Source organism: Triticum aestivum, chromosome 6A, assembly GCF_018294505.1.
Source record: "Triticum aestivum cultivar Chinese Spring chromosome 6A, IWGSC CS RefSeq v2.1, whole genome shotgun sequence".
Classification (NCBI taxonomy): Eukaryota; Viridiplantae; Streptophyta; class Magnoliopsida; order Poales; family Poaceae; genus Triticum; species Triticum aestivum.
Window position 1 is genome coordinate 553,025,142 of NC_057809.1, and position 21,228 is coordinate 553,046,369.

The 21,228-nt window shown below is 48.9% G+C and overlaps 1 protein-coding gene across 1 annotated transcript; it reads right to left on the reverse strand.

Annotated features, from left to right (window-relative positions):
• Positions 1-12,938: 12,938 nt before the first annotated feature.
• Positions 12,939-19,582, reverse strand: LOC780635 (MADS-box transcription factor 22). The gene is made up of 8 exons (XM_044548426.1): positions 19,079-19,582; positions 16,960-17,038; positions 16,050-16,111; positions 15,856-15,955; positions 15,725-15,766; positions 14,669-14,710; positions 14,407-14,561; positions 12,939-13,245 (listed from the first exon to the last, which is right to left on the reverse strand). Exons 1-8 carry the CDS (start codon positions 19,258-19,260, stop codon positions 13,221-13,223), a joined length of 687 nt encoding a protein of 228 aa, XP_044404361.1. The 5' UTR covers positions 19,261-19,582; the 3' UTR covers positions 12,939-13,220.
• Positions 19,583-21,228: the final 1,646 nt, after the last annotated feature.

Below are 21,228 nucleotides of genomic sequence, written 5' to 3' on the forward strand. Positions count from 1 at the left end.
CCTAGCTCCTCTTCCTCTCCGCGCGCGGACACGTCCGCCCGCGCCGGACGAATCCGCCGCCGCCAACCCTGAGCCGCCACCTGTCCCGAGGGACCGCATCGCCCCCGCCTCCCACCGACGCGGGCCCGCAGGCCCAGCGCCGGCCCTCTACCTCGCCCGACCGGCCCGCGCGCCTCCCCGCCGCTTGGAGCGCAGCGCCACCGCGCCACCCTTCTCCTACCTCGCCTCCGCCGCCCCGTCCCACACGCCGGCCGGAGTTCGTCGCCGGCCAGCCCCCGCGGCTCCCCGCGCTCCAGCCTCCGCCGCCAGGGGCCGGAGCCGCCGCCCGCCGTCAGATCCCATCGGGGAGAGGCCGGCTTCGCCTCTCCTTCGCCTCCCCGCCGCCTTGCCGACCTCACCGGAGCAAGAACACCTTGCCGGAGTGGCCTCGGATTGCGTGCCCGCGAGGAACCCTAGATCTGAGGGTTGACCTTTTTGCCTCTGTTTTAATATTTTTTTTGCAATCTTTGACATGCCATAACTCTGCATTCGTAGCTCCGATTCGTGCGTGTAGCATATCAAAATGTTCGTCTCGACAAGTACATAATTTCATCTTATGGCATTATTTCATTTGAGCTCATCTTGATGCCCGAAATGCTGTTGGAAGAGGGCTATGTGATGAATTTGTCATATCTGTTTCAGCAAATAGCATTTTGTCATTTTTGCCATGATTAATGTGTGCATGCTATGATCCTGAGCTCTACATGTGTTTTGTTATATTTCATGCCATCTTTACAGGGGTGTATACCATGTATTTTCGCGATATTTGTGGTGACTAGCACAAGCTTGCAAAGTAGCGTAATCGTTGATGTTGATTTCAGGGACTTAGAATTTCACTAAGTCCTTGTTCTGTTTTTGTTGTTATGCCATATGTTCATGTTGTTTCCTAGTGATCCGTGCCTCTTTTGAGGATGATCAGTAAGGATGTTTTGTTAACATTGTGGTGCTCTATCCATCCATGTCTTTGTTTGCATTTATGAAGCACCCTAGCTTGAGTCAATCGAGCTCTACTTTTGCTATAAAATAATCCTGGCAGATTGTTGACATGTTTAGCGATTTTGCCGAGGATGTTGTTATTGATCCGTGCATGCTATGTTGTTGTTCTTGACATGTCTAGCTTCTATGCCATGTATTCTTGATGGGGGTATGCTTAGTTTGTCATGCCATGCTCTGTAGTGAGTGCATCGAGTTCGTAAACATGCCTACTTGTCAAATCTGTTTGCATGCTCCAGTTTTTCACTAAGTCTGAATCTGTTTATGATTTTGCCATGTTCACATGCTTGCAATTGTATTTTATGATCCCTTTTGGCTCAAGGTCACTAAGGGACTTTTGTTAAGTGCTTTGAGTAGCTTCATTCCATGCCTTGCTTTGCCTTGTTAAGTTCCTGTAGCATGTAGTTTTCATGCTCTAAAGATTGCTTCCTGATAATAAATTCCAGACTTGTGTTAATTTCACTAAGTCTGAAACCTGTTATCATTTGCACTTTTGCCATACTTGTTTGAACCTGTTAATGGGTGAATTAGCCGTAGCTCAGTGTTCATCTTTTTTCAAGCTTCATGATTGGATCCCTATCATGTATTTTGTTGTCATGTTTGAGTGCTGTAGCATATTTATCTTGATGCATTTAGTTGGTCACTTGCTAATTATCGCAGACCAGTGCCATATTTGTTTTGCTTGCCATTTCCAAACCGTGCATCCGATTCCGGTGATTTTTATATCGATTTCAATCGAAATCACATTACCTTTCCAGTGGCACTCTTGGATTTCCAAGTTGAGGCTAGGTTCAATTATTCCTTGGCAAATCTTGCATATGCATCACATACCGCATCTCGCATATCATACCATGTTTGCATCATGTTGTTTGAGCATTGCACATAGTTGATTGTGTTCCATTTGCTTGTCGTTTTTGTTTGGGTAGAACCGGGAGACGAGTTCGTGAACGAGGAGCCCGTTGAGTTGGCTTACGAGGATCAAGTCAACTCTGACAACTTTGCAGGCAATATGATCATACCCTCGAAATCACTTCTATCTTTGCTTGCTAGATGCTCGCTCTTTTGCTATGCCTATGCTACAATACCTACCACTTGCTTATCATGCCTCCCAAATTGCCATGTCAAATCTCTAACCCACCATGTCCTAACAAACCGTTGATTGGCTATGTTACCACTTTGCTCAGCCCCTCTTATAGCGTTGCTAGTTGCAGGTGAAGATTGGAGATCGTTCCTTATTGGAACACTGTTTATTGTTGGGATATCACCATATTATCTTGTGTATCTTAATGCATCTATATACATGGTAAAGGGTGGAAGGCGCGGCCTTTTGCCTAGTGTTTTGTTCCACCCTTGCCGCCCTAGTTTCGTCATATCGGTGTTGTGTTCCCGGATTTTGCGTTCCTTACACGGTTGGTGTCGGTGTCAAAACCGGTGGATCTCAGGTAGGGGGTCCCGAACTATGCGTCTAGGCCGGATGGTAACAGGAGGCAAGGAACACGATGTTTTACCCAGGTTCGGGCCCTCTTGATGGAGGTAAAACCCTATGTCCTGCTTGATTAATATTGATGATATGGGTAGTACAAGAGTAGATCTACCACGAGATCAAGGAGGCTAAACCCTAAAAGCTAGCCTATGGTATGATTGTTGTATGATGAAGTTGTCCTACGGACTAAAACCCTCCGGTTTATATAGACACTGGAGAGGGTTAGGGTTACACAAAGTCGGTTACAATGGTAGGAGATCTTGAATATCCGCATCGCCAAGCTTGCCTTCCACGCCAAGAGAAGTCCCATTCGGACACGGGACGAAGTCTTCAATCTTGTATCTTCATAGTCCTGGAGTCCGGCTGAAGGTATAGTCCGGCTACCCGAACACCCCCTAATCCAGGACTCCCTCAGTAGCCCCTGAACCAGGCTTCAATGACGACGAGTCCGGCGCGTATATTGTCTTCGGCATTGCAAGGCGGGTTCCTCCTCCAAATTCTTCATAAAAGTTTGTAAACACCAAGAGTAGTGTCCGGCTCTGCAAAATAATTTTCCACGTATTGCCACAGAGAGAATAATATTAACACAAATCTAATCTGCTGACGTATTCCGCAGCGTGACATCACACTACGCCCAAGCCTTTATTCGAATCATTTTCACTTTTCCACCTCAGCGTGTTTTGCGAGGCGGTTTCCTTGGCACGTCTTGTCAAAGCAGAGATCGTGTCCCCCATTTACGGGATTCTCATCAATACGGACGTGGGTAACCCAACCGCGCCATTTATCACGACGCTTGGGAGGCAAGCGAGTTTTACTAGGCTGGTGGGGACGCATAGTCGCATCCGCTCATATAAGGGGATAAGGATCCACCTTTTTACCTACGCCTTCTTCCTCCTTTGCCTATCCATCTTCTGCGCACCCGAGCTCCAGCGCCCAAGCCCGCACTTCCTACCTCAACCTTCTCCAACAATGTCCGGAGCGGGAGGCAAGTGGATGGTCTCCTCCGTCACGGAGGGCCATGTCAAAAGGCTAAGGAAGGCCGGATACCTGTCCAAAGACATCGCGCACCGGCTTCCTGAGGAGGGGCAGCTTCTCCCCACCCCAAGGCCCCATGAGAGGGTAGTATTTCTTCCCCACTTCCTCCGCAGACTGGGTTTTCCTCTCCACCCATTTGTCCGCGGGCTCATGTTCTACTATGGCCTAGATTTCCATGATCTGTCCCCGAACTTCATCCTTAATATCTCGACGTTTATCGTCGTGTGCAAGGCTTTCCTCTCATCCGCCCCCATTTCGGCCTCTGTCTCAAGACCATCAACGTCAAGCCAAAGGTGGTGCGCGGCAACCAGGCGGAGTGCGGAGGTGCCATGGCGGGCAAAATAGCCAACGTCCTATGGCTCGAGGGCTCCTTTGTGGAGACCTTGAAGGGGTGGCAGTCAGGGTGGTTTTACATCACCGAGCCATGCGATCTGAAGTGGATTGCAGCCCCTGAATTCCGATCCGGACCCCCTACGCGGCTCACGTCCTGGAAGGAGACGGGCTTATCGTGGGGCGACGAAGAAGAGGTGACCGGACTGCAAAAATGCATCCAGTCCCTGGTGAACAAGCAGCTCAAGCTTGTCAACGTAGTCCAGGTCATGCTCGTCCGCCGGATCCTTCCGTGTCAAGATCGGGACTTCAATTTGTGGGAGTTCAACCCGGCGCAGCACCGAACTCTGAGCAGGCTCTTCGACACGACGTACGAAGATGTCTGGAAGGGGCTAACCAAAGGCGCCGAGGCTCCCACATCCGCCTCCGAAGACCGCGGATTTAGCTCGTAGCGTCCTGCTGGCGAGGTAAAATATTTTCATCTTTTACAGGATGTTAAGTTTTCTTCATAGTTTGACTCTATGCGGGATCTAAACTCCCTCACCTTTGACAGGATTGGCAGGCGAAGTCCGGACTGATTAACTGTCCGGCTCCCTTGCCCGAAGACCCAGCCCCTGCTCTCCTAGTGAAGCTGCTGGTTCCGGCACCTTATGTGGTGCCGGAGAAGAAGGCCACGGGGACTCGAAAGAGTTCCCGACATATGGTGGTGTCGGACTCGTCGTCCGATGAGTCCGAGACGCACTCCTCCCGTGAAGATGAGGAGGAAGAAGAGACCTCTCCCCCTCCAGCGGGGGGAGGAAAGAAGAGGAAGGCCGCCCTAGTAGGGGGGCGAAGGGTCCAAGAAGAGGAAAACCCCTCCGCCGGACTACGTCCCCGACGCCGACGAGGACGAAGAGGAGTGGCCGGACAGGGCCAAGCATCCGGCGAAATCGTAAGTGTTCGGATACCAGAGTAACTCATGATATTCCTTTTGTTGCGCAGCTTTCCCTAATGTCGAATATAATCATGCAGCCCGCCCAAGGACGGGCTCGCCGAGTCATCGAGCGGCTCCCTGGATTCATCGGACGTGAATTCAGTTCCGCCCGCTGCCTCCCCCTGTGCTGCGGATGACGCTGAAGTGGTGTCGCGACAAGCTCCGGGGCAAGAGGAGGTGGTCCAGGAGGAGCCGCGAGGCGACCTCCCGGACTCCAGGAGTAAAGGGGACAAGACCCCCCAGGGCTCCAAGTCCAGCTTTAAGCTGGACACCGTGCCGAAATCATCAATGGTTCCGGACCGCGGCAGGCGAACTCCTGCCAAGAGGAGCAAGCCTATTGAGCCGGCGTCCTCCGTCCAACCGAAGGCGCCGGACAATCTGCTGGAGGTGCTTAAGGGTGCCTCCATCGACGAGGAGCACCGTACCATCATGAGTACGGTGGTCCAGAAGGTTCGGTCCGCCAAAAGCGGACTTACTGAAGCTTGTGCTAGCCTTCTAACAGGCTTCGAGGTAAGTAGAAATATGTAAAAATATTACCGCATAGACAGTAGCCCCTGATGCTCTGTTTGGCATTCGGAAAGAAAAGCCGAATAGAGGATCTATTAAATATCATAGGAGTCTAACTAAAAAGGAGTCAATATACGTATGCAGGCTTCGCTGCTGGCCACCGCCGCACTGACTGCGGAGGTGGATGCCCTGAAGCAGGGCCTCAAGCGGATCGAGCAAGAGCTCGGCCTTGCCAAATGGCAGCTCGAGGACAAAGAAGGTAAGAGATACCTTATAGAAAAAATGCCTATAAGAAGACGCAATTGCAAAAAATGACAGGAGTATACTACTTATTGTAGGGGCCACAACTGAGGTGGCGACCCTCAAGCAGGTGCTGTCCGAGGCCAAGAAGAGAGCGGCCACGGAGCGCACCAAGCGGGAGAAATTTGAGGCGCAGGTCGGCGAGGTGCAGCAAGAGCTTCAGGCTCTCATGAAAAAACATGAGAGTTTGGAGCTCGACTCGAAGACGCGAGCGTCCGAGCTTGCTGCGGCCCTTAAAACTGCCAAATCTGCCAAGGCCGAAGCCCAGAAGGCCCTCCAGGAATTGGATGCGGTGAAAAAGATAGCGACGGGTAAGGCATTCTCTATGCAAAGCAGACATATAAAAGTAAACTACTTGTTACTTACCCGAATCCGGAGCTCTCCAGAGGCATTCGCAGATCTTCCCCGCAGCGTATCCGATGCCGCCGCATTCTACCGAGCCGAGGAAGGCAGCTCGACGGAGAAGGTGTTCTGGTCTCAGTACGCTGAGGCTGGACACCCTGTGCCCTTGAGCGACCAGCTGAAGCAGCTGGTCGAGCTCCACAAGGCGGCCGAACAGGCCCTAAAGGGCTTCATAGTTCGGCTGTGGCCTGGAGAGGCCCTGCCTGGGAGCTACTTCGGACTGGTGCGGCGGCTGGTGGAGGCTTGTCCAAGGCTCGAGGTCATCAAGCGCTCCGTCTGCATCGAAGGTGCCCGTAGGGCCCTTGCCCGTGCAAAGGTGCACTGGGGTAAGCTGGACGGTGAGAAGCTTGTGAGGGACGGGCCGCCGCCGGGGAAGGAGCATCGCAAGCCCGAGAACTATTACAAGGATGTTCTGGCCGGTGCCCGCCTTATGGCGGATGAATGCACCAAGGATGTAATTTTTGAATGAACTCGCTCGTGTTATCCTGTGCGCTGAAAACTTGTTCATATGAGCTAAGCAATGCTTGAATTTAAAATATTACTTTCTGTGCGGCCGTTTATCAAAAAATTGAGAGATGGCCAGTCGTCGGCTTCTGCCCCCATGTCACTAGTGCTGGGGTGTTCGGGATAAACCTGAGTGCTCTTTTTCCCATGATTGGGTCCGTCGAGGGAGGCGCTCAGCACAACGAACAAGGCAATCGGACTATAATGCTTGAACACTCTCACTTAGCCATAGAACTCTATAATTTTAAGTTTTGGCGAAGCCCCTAGTATTCGCAAGACCGAGTTCGGGGCGCTATCCACGCCTTAGCCGGACAAAGCCGGTTCCTCGCTCGAAGCGGCATAAGTCTTTAAGGACTCGAAAAACCTCTCGAACAGCGACCGGTCTCTCGCCTCATCATGACAGTCAGTTTTAGCTTTCTCTACTGAGGTGCTTAGCCCAGCTCAACTGGGGCACAATCGCAGTAGTTCTCCTAGTGCTACCTTAGCCGATATAGCGGAACATAAGGCACCAAAACATAGGAGCCGGGCAAACCCAACTATTGACCCAAATCATGATTCGGAGCCGATGCATATAGTGCTATAAGTTCGGGGTGCCGCACTTGTGAAAGTGTACGGACTTCTCACGCCATATTGATGGGTACTGAAGCCCCTGGCGTATCTTTGCCGTACCACAGTGTACGGATGCAACATGTTATTCATAAACATATATATAAAAAGAGGATAATGCAAAAAATAGACAAAAAGCTATGCATTGTTTATAGAAAGGCTGCTATGAAAGCGGAACGATACAAATAGTCCGATAAGCAAAAGAAATTGGACTATTTAACATGTCCTGGCCAGGGGCAGGCCGCGGAATTGTATTAAAAAACAGGTATACTGCTCGCAATAGAGACCACCTGGGAGTTCCATAATACGGCGTGGCTTGTCTGCTTTCCTGGATCTTGCATTGTTTGTGCGGCAGTTGAATTGCCGAACGGGTCATCCAAAGTATGGAGTCCTGAGAGTAAGAGAAAAAAAGAAAAAAAAGGGAATCCAGCAGCCCCTGGTGCGGTTTAAGCCGTATTTCGGGCGTGCCGTGATAGTGCCCCTTCCCCTGTGCCCATGGTATTTCAAGAGCGTAGTTATGTACGCGAAGCACTGATTTCGCTATATCGCGAGGGCTAGGGTTGGGGCCGCATTGCTACGCTAGCTCAGAACGTGCCAGGCGGTCTTGTTGTAGGGTACTTCGGGCGCGCTTGACAGTGTCCAGCTTTTGAAGGCCGAACTGGAGAACTGCCTAGAGAGACTGCTTTGTACTTCTGCTGCGAGCGCTGCCGTGTGCTCCTCCGTTTGGAGGGAGCGTTCAGTGTTCCCATTGACCGTGATTACTCCTCTAGGGCCTGACATCTTGAGCTTGAGGTATGCATAGTGCGGTACCGCGTTGAATTTTGTGAATGCGGTTTGCCCGAGCAGTGCTTGATAGCCACTACGGAACGGGGCTATGTCGAAGATTAACTCCTCGCTTCGGAAGTTATCCGGAGATCCGAAGACCACTTCCAGTGTGACTGAGCCTATACAGTTGGCTTCTACACCTGGTATGACGCCTTTAAAGGTCGTTTTGGTGGGCTTGATCCTTGAGGGATCTATGCCCATTTTCGCACTGTATCCTGGTAAAGCAGGTTCAGGCTGCTGCCGCCGTCCATGAGGACTCTTGTGAGATGAAATCCATCAATGATTGGGTCTAGAACCAATGCGGCGAAGCCATCGTGACGGATGCTAGTGGGGTGGTCCCTTTGATCAAAGGTGATCGGGCAGGAGGACCATGGGTTGGACTTTGGGGCGACTGGCTCCATCGCATATACGTCCCGTAACGCACGCTTCCGCTCCCTCTTGGGGATGTGGGTTGCGTATATCATGTTCACCGTCCGCACTTGTGGGGGAAATCCCTTCCGTCCACCATTGTTCAGCGGCCTGGGCTCCTCCTCGTTGTCGCTATACAGCCCCTTGTCTTTGTTTTCGGCTCTTAACTTGCCTGCCTGCTTGAACACCCAACAATCCATGTTGGTGTGATTGGCTGGCTTTTCGGGGGTGCCATGTATCTGGCACAAGCGGTCGATTATTCGGTCCAAACTGGACGGGCCCTGAGTATTTCTTTTGAATGGCTTTTTCCGTTGACCGGATTTGTAGCCTCGGAATCCGGCATTAACTGCCGTATCCTCGTTGCTGTCGCTGTTAACGCGGCACTTTTGTTTGTTCCGACGCGACCTGTCGCTCTTGTCCTTGGTATTCGAATTACCAGGGTTCTTGGTTAAATTGTTGTTGCGAGCTAGCCAGCTGTCTTCTCCCGCGCAAAAGCGGGTCATGAGTGTCGTGAGGGCTGTCATAGATTTCGGCTTTTCCTGTCCCAGGTGCCGGGCAAGCCACTCGTCACGGATATTATGCTTGAAGGCCGCTAAGGCCTCTGCGTCCGGACAGTCGACTATCTGGTTTTTCTTTGTTAGGAACCGTGTCCAGAATTGCCTGGCCGATTCCTCTGGCTGTTGAATTATGTGGCTTAGGTCATCGGCGTCCGGTGGTCGCACATAAGTGCCCTGGAAGTTGTCAAGGAATGCGGCTTCCAGGTCCTCCCAAGAACCGATTGAGTCTGTTGGCAAGCTGTTAAGCCAATGCCGGGCCGGTCCCTTAAGTTTGAGTGGGAGGTATTTGATGGCGTGTAGATCATCACCGCGGGCCATGTGGATATGAAGGAGATAATCCTCGATCCATACCGCAGGATCTGTTGTGCCATCGTACGATTAGATGTTTACGGGTTTGAAGCCCTCAGGGATTTTATGATCCATTACTTCATCTGTGAAGCATAGTGGGTGTGCGGCGCCTCTGTATTGGGCTATATCATGACGCAGCTCGAAGGAGCTTTGTCTGTTGAGTTCGGCCCGGCCGGATTTATTGCATCCGGAGTGACGATCACCGTCACGTGCCGTGGGGCGCCTGCGCGATCCGTAGATCGATCTTGTTTGCCTTGCCTTGTCCTCCAGTATGTCATGCAGGTCGGGCGCATTTTCCTGTGCCTTAGTATGCTTCACGCGGCGTCGGGGCATGGCTTGAGCGGAGGTCCAAGAGGCCTCTCTGTCGCGGCCACGAGGTGGCCGGTCGGCCATGTCATGCGCTGGTGATGTAGGTGCTTCCTCCTCTAGTCGGGGTAGCAGCCTGCGCTTTGGGTAACTCTTGGAGGGGCGTTCGAGTTCATACTCTTCGGCCGCAAGGACTTCAGTCCGTCTGTCAGCTAGAAAATCCTGATCAGCTCTAAGCTGTTGCTACTTTTTCTTGAGGCTGCTTGCCGTGGCCATAAGCCTACGTTTAAAACGCTCTTGTTCGGCGAGATCCTCTGGCACGACGAACTCGTCGTCATCGAGGCTTGCCTCGTCTTTGGAGGGAGGCGTATAATTATCGTCCTCAACCTCTTGGTCCGCCGCCCTCTCGTGAGGGCTGACTTCTCTGTCCTCCTGTGCTGAATCTTGCTGGAGGGGGTGTTCTTCGGCGCTATCCGGTGTAGTATTATCTCCCGTGCCGGAATCACTGTTTTGCTTTGGCGGGATTTAGAGCGGCACCGCTGACGCCGGCGCTTGGGCTGTTTCTTAGAGGTATCGTCCCCCGATGTTCCATCGCCATCTCCATCCTTTGGAGTGTCCACCATATATATGTCATATGACGAGGTGGCCTTCCAGCGTCCTACAGGTGCTGGTTCTTGTTCGTCTCCTGCATCGTCGTCCATGCCGTCGATGTCTTCGGAGTCGAAGTCAAGCATGTCGGTTAAGTCGTCGACAGTGGCTACCATGTGGGTGGTGGGTGGGTTTTGAATTTCTTCATCGTCCGTATCCCAACCTTGCTGACCGTAGTCCGGCCAGGGCTCTCCTGATAAAGCGAGAGACTTTAGAGAATTCAGGATGTCGCCGAAGGGCGAGTGCTGAAAGATGTCCGCGGCGGTGAACTCCATTATCGGCGCCCAATCGGATTCGATCGGCAGGGGCGCGGGGGGCTCGGAGTTCGGAGAGGAATCTGGCTCCTCGGAGTCACGGGCCATGCGGAGTGCGGGGCTGGAGTTCGACTCGATCGCCTCTGAGATCGCAGCCCCTGAGGCAGCGTCCAACCGCTGATCCTCGATCGGCGCAGTAGGCTCCGAATCAATGGTCGGAACCGATGCGTGTGCGGCCTCCAAGGCGCTGTTCGGCGGCAGAGCTATATCATGCCCATCGAGACAGTGCGGCGCGCTTGGCTGTGGCTCGAATCCGTCGAAAATCAAGTCCCCGCGGATGTCAGCCGTGTAGTTTAGGCTTCCAAACCTGACCTGATGGCCAGGGGCGTAGCTTTCGATCTGCTCAAGGTGGCCAAGCGAATTGGCCCGCAGTGCGAAGCCGCCGAAGACGAAGATCTGTCCGGGGAGAAAAGTCTCACCCTGGACTGCATCGTCGTTGATGATCGAAGGAGCCATCGGGCCTAAAAGCGACGACACAGAGGAACTCTCAATGAAAGCACCAATGTCGGTGTCAAAACCGGCGGATCTCGGGTAGGGGGTCCTGAACTATGCGTCTAGGTTGGATGGTAACAGGAGGCAAGGAACACGATGTTTTACCCAGGTTCGGGCCCTCTTGATGGAGGTAAAACCCTACGTCCTGCTTGATTAATATTGATGATATAGGTAGTACAAGAGTAGATCTACCACGAGATCAAGGAGGCTAAACCCTAAAAGCTAGCCTATGGTATGATTGTTGTATGATGAAGTTGTCCTACGGACTAAAACCCTCCGGTTTATATAGACACCGGAGAGGGTTAGGGTTACACAAAGTTGTTTACAATGGTAGGAGATCTTGAATATCCGCATCGCCAAGCTTGCCTTCCACGCCAAGGAAAGTCCCATCCGGACACGGGACGAAGTCTTCAATCTTGTATCTTCATAGTCCTGGAGTCCGGCTGAAGGTATAGTCCGGCTACCCGAACGCCCCCTAATCCAGGACTCCCTCAGTTGGGTTATAATGGGAACCCCTTGACAGTTCGCCTTGAATAAAACTCCTCCAGCAATGCCTAACCTTGGTTTTACCATTTGCCACCTAGCCTCTTTTCCCTTTGGGTTTCCAGAGCCCGAGGGTCATGTAACCGGGATACCGAGTCTGATCGGATTGCCTTGGGAGAAGGAATATCCTTCGTTGACCGTGAGAGCTTGTGATGGGCTAAGTTGGGACTCCCCTGCAGGGATTTGAACTTTTGAAAGCCGTGCCCGCGGTTATGGACAGATGGGAATTTGTTAATATCCGGTTGTAGATAACATGAAACTTAACTTAATTAAAAATGCACCAACCGCGTGTGTTACCGTGATGGTCTCTTCTCGGCGGAGTCCGGGAAGTGAACACGGTGTTGGAGTAATGCTTGACGTAGGTTATTTTAGGATCACTTCTTGATCATAGTTGTTCGACCGTGCTCTTGCCTTCTCTTCTCGCTCTCTTTTGCGAATAGGTTAGCCACCATATATGCTAGTCGCTTGCTGCAGCTCCACATCATACCTTGCCTTACCTATAAGCTTAAATAGTCTTGATCGCGAGGGTGCGAGATTGCTGAGTCCCCGTGACTCACAGTTTACTTCCAAACCAGATGCAGGGACCGATGATACCGCTCCAGACGATGCGCTTGAACTCAAGTGGGAGTTCGATGAAGACTCCCGTTGTTACTATGTGCCTTTCCCAGATGATCAGTAGTGGTGCCCAGTTGGGGCGATCGGGGACCGTGTCGCATGTGAGGGTTGATCTTTATTTTCGTACCGTAGTCGGACCATGAGTGTATTGGATGATTGTAATGTTATTCATGTATTTGTGTGACGTGGCGAGTGTAAGCCAACTATGTATCATTTTCCTCTTTTATTTATTTACATGGGTTGTTGTGAATATTAACTTACTTGTGACATTGCTTTCAATGTGGTTATGCCTCTAAGTCGTGCTTCGACACGTAGGAGATATAGCCGCATTGAGGGCGTTACAATTTAGATCACTACTTTAGTAATCTAAACAGAGGGAGTACTATCTAAATAAATTGAATCCCTTCGCATTAAAAAAATTATCCAGTGGGAGTATTTCTTTTCTCTCTAATATAAGGGAGAAAATGAAGTGTATGGCTGCATGCACGCCTGACTGACCGAGCACATCCGCGGACATTTAGAGAGGCAGATTTGTTATTTCTGGCTGTAGATGGCCTAACAGCAATAAATTCCAAGAGAACATGCCCTTCAACTTCTGAGCGTTGTTCAACTTTCTTTTTCATCAAAATATTAGTTCCTCCCACCCAAAATATAAGATCACTTGAGCTTATATTTTGAGACGGAAGGAGTAGAACGCTGACCAAGACATGTATTTATAGAGCATAATCTAAGATACCGGCATGGTACATACATAACATGGATAGTGTCAACAACGATGAACATCAGGTAGCTCTAAAAGTTTAGTCAAGGTCCTAGCAAACACCAACAGTTAAAACGGGGGCATCGCATCATGCAGCCACAAGGATGATAAATCAGGTTAACTGATCTCGCTTCCGCCGCAGGATTATTGCAGCCCAGGTTTATCCATAACCCCAAGAGCTTCTCCACTGATGCTGCAGCTCCATGAGGAACCGAACGGACGACAACTGTTGTTACTTCCACGGAAGGCAGGGCAATCTGCAAGAAATTATTGTAAATAGTAAATGTAAAATGAGCAAAATACTATGTTCCTTCACAAAACAGGGATACAAAAACAATGGGGGGAATCATTAAAAAAACTTTGGTTGGTTTAACAATGCACCACACAAGTTTCAGTGCTATCGAATCAATCTTCTGTAATTTAAATTAGTACAACAGTATGCTGCAAGCAAAATTGGTTTTAGAAGTATCCTGCAACAAATGGTTATTCAAATTTTCTTGGTAAAAGAATGGTTATTCCAAATAGCTAAATATGCCATCCAATTCTCTAATTTGACAAGCGCAAGAAAAGAGAGATATGACATGAGATTCTACTATTTATCACAATCAAAATGATGAATATCCCATGCGAATATGTTATCATGAGTTTGCACGAACATAATTAAAAAGCATATGCTTAGCACTACCATGTAACTCAAAAATATGATTTATTTCCAGTAGATGCTAAGATCATGTCAATAGTATGAGTTCGCAATTTGAATGGTTCCAACTTCACAGGGGTGCCAATTAATCAGTACGAGTTTGCAATTTGAATGGTTCCAACTTCACAGGGGTGCCAATTAATCAGAATTAGGCTCAAATCCGAACCGAAATATATTTCCTCTCAAATCCTACATATGTGGATTAATGTTAAACTGCTAATAGGGGTTAACCTAACCTAAATACAGTCTGGGTCCAGGTTTAAGTCTAACAGATGAATACAACCAAAATAAAAGCAAATGAACAGTGGGTAGGTTGCAGACTCCCGTGGAATATGAATTGTAACGTCTAGGGTTATGGATCCCAATCTAAACATCTTTGAGTATATCAAAGTTCTAAGCCAAATAATGGATATATTAAAATCGATCTAGTATTTATTTGGTAACTTTTTGAGAATTTATTAACACAGCTCAGCTCATACGATCATATCCACATCAATATCAACCAGGAAGCTGCAATCCATATCTATACCGCTGTCCACTGATAGATACCAAGTCACTAAGTACAGAACCAATCCCTCCGTTCCATAATATAGGACATTTTTGCAAGCTAACATAGCTTGCAAAAAGTCTTTACATTGCGGGGCGGAAGGAGTATATGGATCTACATTTAAAAAGACTTGATAATTTCGTAGAAGCGACATCGCTCTTGGAAACTCACCCTAATTTCAGGGAAACATCGGAACCATCATCATTATCCTGTGAACTTCCGGAGTGTAATGCAGTCATGACGGATTCCGAGGACTGCCCATCTTCAGCAACAACATTTTCGGTATCAGCAACCACTAGCTTGCCAGCTGTTGGAATCTGGCCTACCTGCATCCAGATAAAACAAAGCAAATAGAAATTAGTATTCAGATGGACTGCACTGAAAAATAACAATACAGATATTGGCTAAAGAAAGTTGAGTTTCAAGTACATACTTGGTTCCTTAGTTTCATGTTCTCCTCTGCCAGTTGTGAACTCTGTGGTACAATATGCAAGTGGTACAACATTTATTAGTTTTACAACTTACCTCTACAGACAAGGGTACTTCAAAACAATAAATCGACATTCTACCGTTCATCTAATTCTCTATGTGTTTAACTTCCAACAGCTTTCAAGCAGTAAGTGCAAGCTTTTCCCTTCATATAGGCATATAGCTGCCACAATGTGGAAGGTAGTCCTTATTTTGCATGCTAGATTGGTAAATGATGACAGACCAAGTAGAACATACTCCCTCTGTCCCAAAATTGTACTAAGGTCAAGACACTTCTTTTGGGACGGAGGGAGTATATAGGCCATTGAGTTTTTTATTTCATCAAATGGGAACTTATGCCTCCATCTTCAAACCAGTCAAAATAATTAAGTTTATATAAGGTGAAAAGGGACAGCAAATATAACTAGCAGTATGGTCTGCTAAACTGAACCATAAGTAGAACATAAAAATACATCAAAATGTTAAGAGGTGGATAAAGTAACGTATATTGGATAAAATAAAATAAGAATATTTAGTCATTTACACATGTAAACAACAGAAAATAATATACTTTCTTGCTTTGGTACTGAAAGGCATAATAAAGTTAAAAAGGCTGTCCACATATGCAAACACTAAATTGTCGTACTATCTTCTCTCTGGTTTAAGCACTCGATCACATGGTCTGTTATATTTGCTTGCATCTTTTAAAAGGATGGTGCTCAAGAATTCAGACTCTGAACATATCCCTATTTTCCTATTTTAGTACACAAGGCTCCAATAAAGTTGCAAAAATCCAGTTGTACTATCCAACCACAAAAACATGAATAATTTCTTCTTTGTTAGCAGACAATACACAAAATTATTGTCTATATACAAAATATTCTATTAAGAATGAATCAGTGGATGTAAAAATGTAAAAATTAAGAAATTAATGTAACATTTGGCTTTATTTATTTAAAACAAATCCATGGTTCTTCACCTAAAATAATGACGTCAAAATTGATCTTGCAATAAGTTGTACCTTTCGATGCAGTTCATTTATCTGTTCCAAGAATTGTTGATCCTGCAAAATCATACAGCCCGCTAAATAGTTGCTCTTTTTGAGCCTGATTAGAAGGGAACTTTGAAAAATGACATGTTCAGTGACCGTACTTTTGTCTGAAGCACCCTGTGCAGACCAGTTTCTAGGTTTTTCTCCAACTGCTGGAGTTCATCAACACTCAACCCCTCAAGCTCCTCACCTCTCATCTGTCTATAGGTTGGACAAGAATTGCCATTATTATATATGGAATTGCAAAATAAATTCAGCATGGATCATGTAAAAAATATAATGGGGAGAACATAACCTTAGTCGAAGACTAGCTTCTGCAAGCTGATCGTTCAAATTTGCATACTTGCTATGCTCTAACTGAAAATAGAAATGCGCCAGCATGTCAGTACTAATTTGATTAAGAAATTTAATCAACCAAATCGCAACTACCTTCATATACCAAGAGGAGTTTATAAATGAATACTATCAATGCATTCAGAAAAGGCAGTAATTATCATATTGCAATAGCTGATAAATTTTTTTGCCTACATTTTGCCCAAGGCTTCTACTTTATAAAGTGTTGACATCCATTAATAAAAATAAGGAAGAGAAGTACACCTTTTCACAGCTATCATGAACAATAAGTGTTGTGGTTAACTAAAACAACGACACTTATTTTGGGACAGAGGGAGTATTATATGTGGCCTAACACCCAACTCAAAAAAAACTTGAAAAGGGTGTGGTTGTTTTAAAAAATTCAAGAATTAAATTTTAGAGTTTCAAAAAATTCTACATGATTTTGTCTTTTTTGTGTAGATCTCACCATAATATATATATCATCTTCAAAAATTGCATACATGTAGGATACATCCATATGAATGTGTATAATTTTTTTCAAAAAAAATAGTAACTTCAAAATATGAATTTTTTTTCTTTTTTCAAAATAACCACCTCCATCAAGGTCGCCCGCCATTGGCATTTTGGGATAGAAGATACTGCTTTTCAACTTTCAAGTATTCTTTATAGCAAAGTTTCGCTTCAATGGTTTTAGATGGGGAAAATGCATTTATATGAAGGTTTGTGCTAGATTAGGCCTTGAATATAAGATATTTTATTTTGGGCCACATCCTTATATTGCTTATGTAGATTCACAAGTATTGGGACACTACAAACACAGAACTTCAATTTGCTGGCTAACATCACTGAGGGTGAGAAGTGATTATTACGTTCAAGTCAAGAGCAGGCTGGTCTGTTTTCCCCAGGTTCTTAGAATGCGTGCTGTACTTGTCGATGATCTCATTCATACTGTCCAAGGAAAGGCAATATCAGTACGACATGAAGCTACAACTAATCAATAAAAAAGGAAATGACTAAAATAACAGTGATATAGGGATGTTCAGAATTATACAGGGGCATACTAGGTACATTAACTATAGTCACCTTGACAGTTCATTGTAACAATGACGATCAAATTACTAGAAATCACTGACAAGAGTATGAAGTTAGGTTAAAGTGAAGACTGAACTCTGATGTTAACCCGAACGAAAAAACACTAGTCCATAAGTAATAACATTTCTACATATATAAGATGACACCCGTTAGTGCGATGGACTAAATAAACAGAAGAGAAAGCCAAAAAATGTTTGTTTCTGAAACGAAGAGAGATTATCCTTAACCAGATAGAAAGTCAGAATGTTTTTTGAATCCAAACACCTTAATGAGAAAGCATCGAAACTGAGTCCACATTTTCCCATTAACTTTGTATATAGCAGTAGTTAAATGCTCTCAGTCCCTATTATGTAACATTCAGTTTAAATTATTCTTTAAATTACCTAAACAAGGACTAATTACTTGTAGCATTCTGGTTCCTAGAAGTTTAGTAAATATTATAATGCACCGCGGAGGAAATTAATGCTGGACTCAAATGTCCTTACGTTTTGCTCCTACAGTTTACTGCTAATAAGAGTTCCAAGTCATAGTACTTTCCTTGTAATGCTATGTTAGACAAATGCATGGTTATCGATAATTCACTGAAGTTGGCATGCACCAGTATGATCCATAATCATCCAAGAAACTTAAAACACCGGACACTCCTCAAAAGATTGCTATTCTTTAACAAGACAGTTACTGTTTCAAGTAAAAGAAGTTGAGACCATACACACAACTTCCTCAGCTAAACAAATGATCCCAGGAAAAGAAAACTCAAATATGATTTTGGTGATAGCGTATCATTTGATTAGCTGACGAAGCTTTTCAATGTCAACACATATACAACAACTAAGACTATTTCATCTTTAATAAAAAAAATCAGTACGGTGACATGTAAAGGCAGCACATAATAAGTTAAAGAAGGCTGATGAGTCATTTGAAGGTCCATAAGAATCTCGTAAACAAACATGATGCCCAAGATGCTAGTGTTAGAATACTAGGTACAGTAGCTAACAACGGCAAATTTTCCCCTAACGGCCACATTGAACGGCAGAGAATGGGGACCTGAACAAAACAAACAAGTGGAGGACATCAGCACAACAATCTATGGACCACAAATATATCATTGCTTTCTCCCGTCGAGGAAGCCTTCACACCCAAACCCAAACTAAGGAAGAAAGGAAAAGAGGCGACGAACAAATGCGTGCAAGAGTACAAATAATATCTCATCGAACAACGGTAACCGATATACCGCACAGAACACTAAGTCCCATTAGAATCAGCGGGCGATGCGACGTACGAGCAGCAGCACATAAAATCACAAGTCCGGCCGTACGTACGCAATTAGCAGGCGCAACTTTGCCCCACCGGAGCACTCGAGGCGCGCAAGAACCGACGATAAAACACCGCAGCTGAAGATGCATAGACATACGCAGCAAATATAAACAGAAGCCGCACAGCACTCGCAGAGGCGCGCATGCTCGTAACACACCGCTCGATCGGGAAAAGAAAAAAAGAAAATCAACGAAAAAAATGCGCAACCAGCTACAGGAGTATGACTACTACAGTAAACAGAAATAATTAAAATCCCCATTTCGGCAAGAATGACGACATCCGCGAACGTAACCAGAAAATCCGCTGCGGGCGGTGCCAAGCAACGCGATCCGCCCCGCCAGCACGTCGCATGATCCCCACCGGGCGCGCGAGACGCGGAAAGGCACGCAAAACTGACACGGGACCCGCGGGAGGGAGCAGCATGAACCCTAGGCGAGCCGGATCCTGCGCCCGGGAAGGCGAGGGAAGAAGAGAGGCGGGTAGATCTACGGACCGTCGCGGGAAGACGAGACGAGGAGGGACGGGAGGGGAGGACCCGAGGCGAGCGAGCGAGCGAGCGGCGCGGAGGAGGGACGCATGTACCTGGAGCTGGCGAACTGGGAGAGCTTGCCGGTGGAGGAGAAGACGATGAGCGCGACGTCGGCGTCGCAGAGGACGGAGAGCTCCTCGGCCTTCTTGAAGAGGCCCCGGCGGCGCTTGGAGAAGGTGACCTGCCGCGCCGCCGCGCTCTCTATCCGCTTTATCTCCCTCCGCTCCCGCGCCATCGCGTCGCCTCCCTCTCTCCCTCGATCTCCTCGTCCCCTCCCCCTCTCTAACCCGGCCACCGCCCGCGCCGAGGCTCGCCCAGGCAGGCAGGCTCGGAGCACCGTGCTGGCGCGGCTCACTCGCCGATGCGGCGGTTGCGATGCGATGGGGATGGATGGAAGGAGGGATGCGAAAGGAGAGGAGGGGAGAGGAAAGGGGGGAGGGGAGGTGGAGTGGAGGAGGCGACGCGGGGGGTTGGGGGTCTCGAGACCGGGACCAGCGCTAGCTTTGCTCCGATTGGCAAAGGGCGGAGTACTACTAATAAAAACCGGGCCAACCGCGGCCCGGGCGAGCCCACGCGAGGATTAGGCGCATAAACAAAGCGATCAGGACGCAAGCACGGGGCCCTGCCGGCCCAGTCATTTTTTATGCACGCGACACGCGACTGCGGCGCGGGGCCCGCCGGAACGCAGAGGAGGGGGGACGGACGGACGGCTGGCTGGCTGGCTACCTAGTGGGGAGTAGAGTAGCTGGGCGGGTGGGTGGATGGATGGGGGAAAGGGGGGAGGAAGGGGAGGGTGCCGGAAATGGAAAGGATGGCGCGGCCGGACCAGAACAGTACTGACTGTAGCAGGATGGGCGGAGGGAAGGAAGGGATCGAGGGAGGCCGGAAAGGAAAAGGGAAGCCAGAGCGTGGCAGCGGAGTAGAGTCGTAGGGGGATTGATTCCTTTCCTTGCTGCATGGGCATGGGCAGGGGCAGCACGCACGGCCACGGCCGCGTACGCCACTGCAGACGCCCGGATTCCCTGTTCCGGCCACCACTCTGTGGCTTGCTTGCATGGCTCCCTCCCTCCGGAGGATCCCTCCTCCCTCCCTGGCCTGTTCTCGCTTCGCTCTCGTTTGGCCTGGTGCGGCAGCGCAGTGCATGCGGGTTGGGCGGCGCGCACGGCCGTATGGTTGCTACTACTGCAGACGCCCGGATTCGCTGTTCCGGCCGCGACTATGTGCGCCGACCCGAGCTCTTGTTTTTGCTTCGTCTCGTTTTCTTTCCTGCCTCTGGGTCTTGTGCTGTCTCTCGCTTTGTTGGTTCTTCGTCTTCATCTTGTGACCCATCCTCCGTCTCCTCCTTTGCTCGGCTGCCTTCTCGGTCGTCGCTGGCTAAGAGCATCTAACACCGGACTTAGCAAATCCGGTCCCTCAAACACCCGCGAACACGACCGGACGCGTCCGCCGACACTGATCGGGCACGCCTCATATTTCCTTCTCCATGTAATTTTCTCCTATTCTTCCCCTAAATCCATACAAAAGCATGGAGAACATATAGCTACGTACTACATTCTATAGTACTCAAATTTCGTCGTTGTCGAAGATGGCCTGAGTCACCTGTGCCGGGTTCGGAGCCGCCTGGGCCGCCTGCGCCGCCTCCACCTGTTGCCGACGGCGACGCCTAGCCTCCGCAGCCGACTCCGCGCGATTGGCGTGCTGCTCCGACCACACGCCCATGTCCTCCTCCATCGCCGGCGCCTCCTCCTCACCCATATCCATCGGCGGCGCCTCCTCCGCCGGCTCCTGCTCCTGCTCCTCCTCTTCCTCGTTCGCCGGCTCCTCCTCCTCCACTTCCTCGAAATCCTTCTCCGGTTTTAGAGGTAGCCCCGCTTCCCTACAGATCCGGACTTGCTCAAGGAGGAAGAGTCGGTGTTGGATCGTGTAGCGGCGGCGGCGTGGGGGCATGGCTAACGGGTTTGAGTAGCGGCGGAGGAAGGGAAGAGGCGGATGTGCTAGGGCTGGAGGCGTCGGCCGGCTTAAATAGCCGGCTACAGCCTCGAGCGGGGAGCCGGAGCGGCGCCACACGGTGTTCACACTACAGAGACGATTGAGGCGCCCGTCGAACTGTCGGGTTTCCCGGCGAGTCTGTGTGAGGCCACACCTTCAGGCCGACGTGGAAGGTGTGCACGGGCGCGCCCGAGCGTCCCCATATCCGCCTCAT

Coding starts and splice junctions, on each gene's coding strand:
- LOC780635 (XM_044548426.1), bottom strand. CDS start 19,260: ATGGCGCGGGAGCGGAGGGAGATAAAGCGGATAGAGAGCGCGGCGGCG. Junction 15,767..15,855: donor ACAGGGTGCTTCAGACAAAA/GTACGGTCACTG, acceptor ATGATTTTGCAG/GATCAACAATTCTTGGAACA. Junction 14,711..15,724: donor TAAATGAACTGCATCGAAAG/GTACAACTTATT, acceptor ATTGTACCACAG/AGTTCACAACTGGCAGAGGA.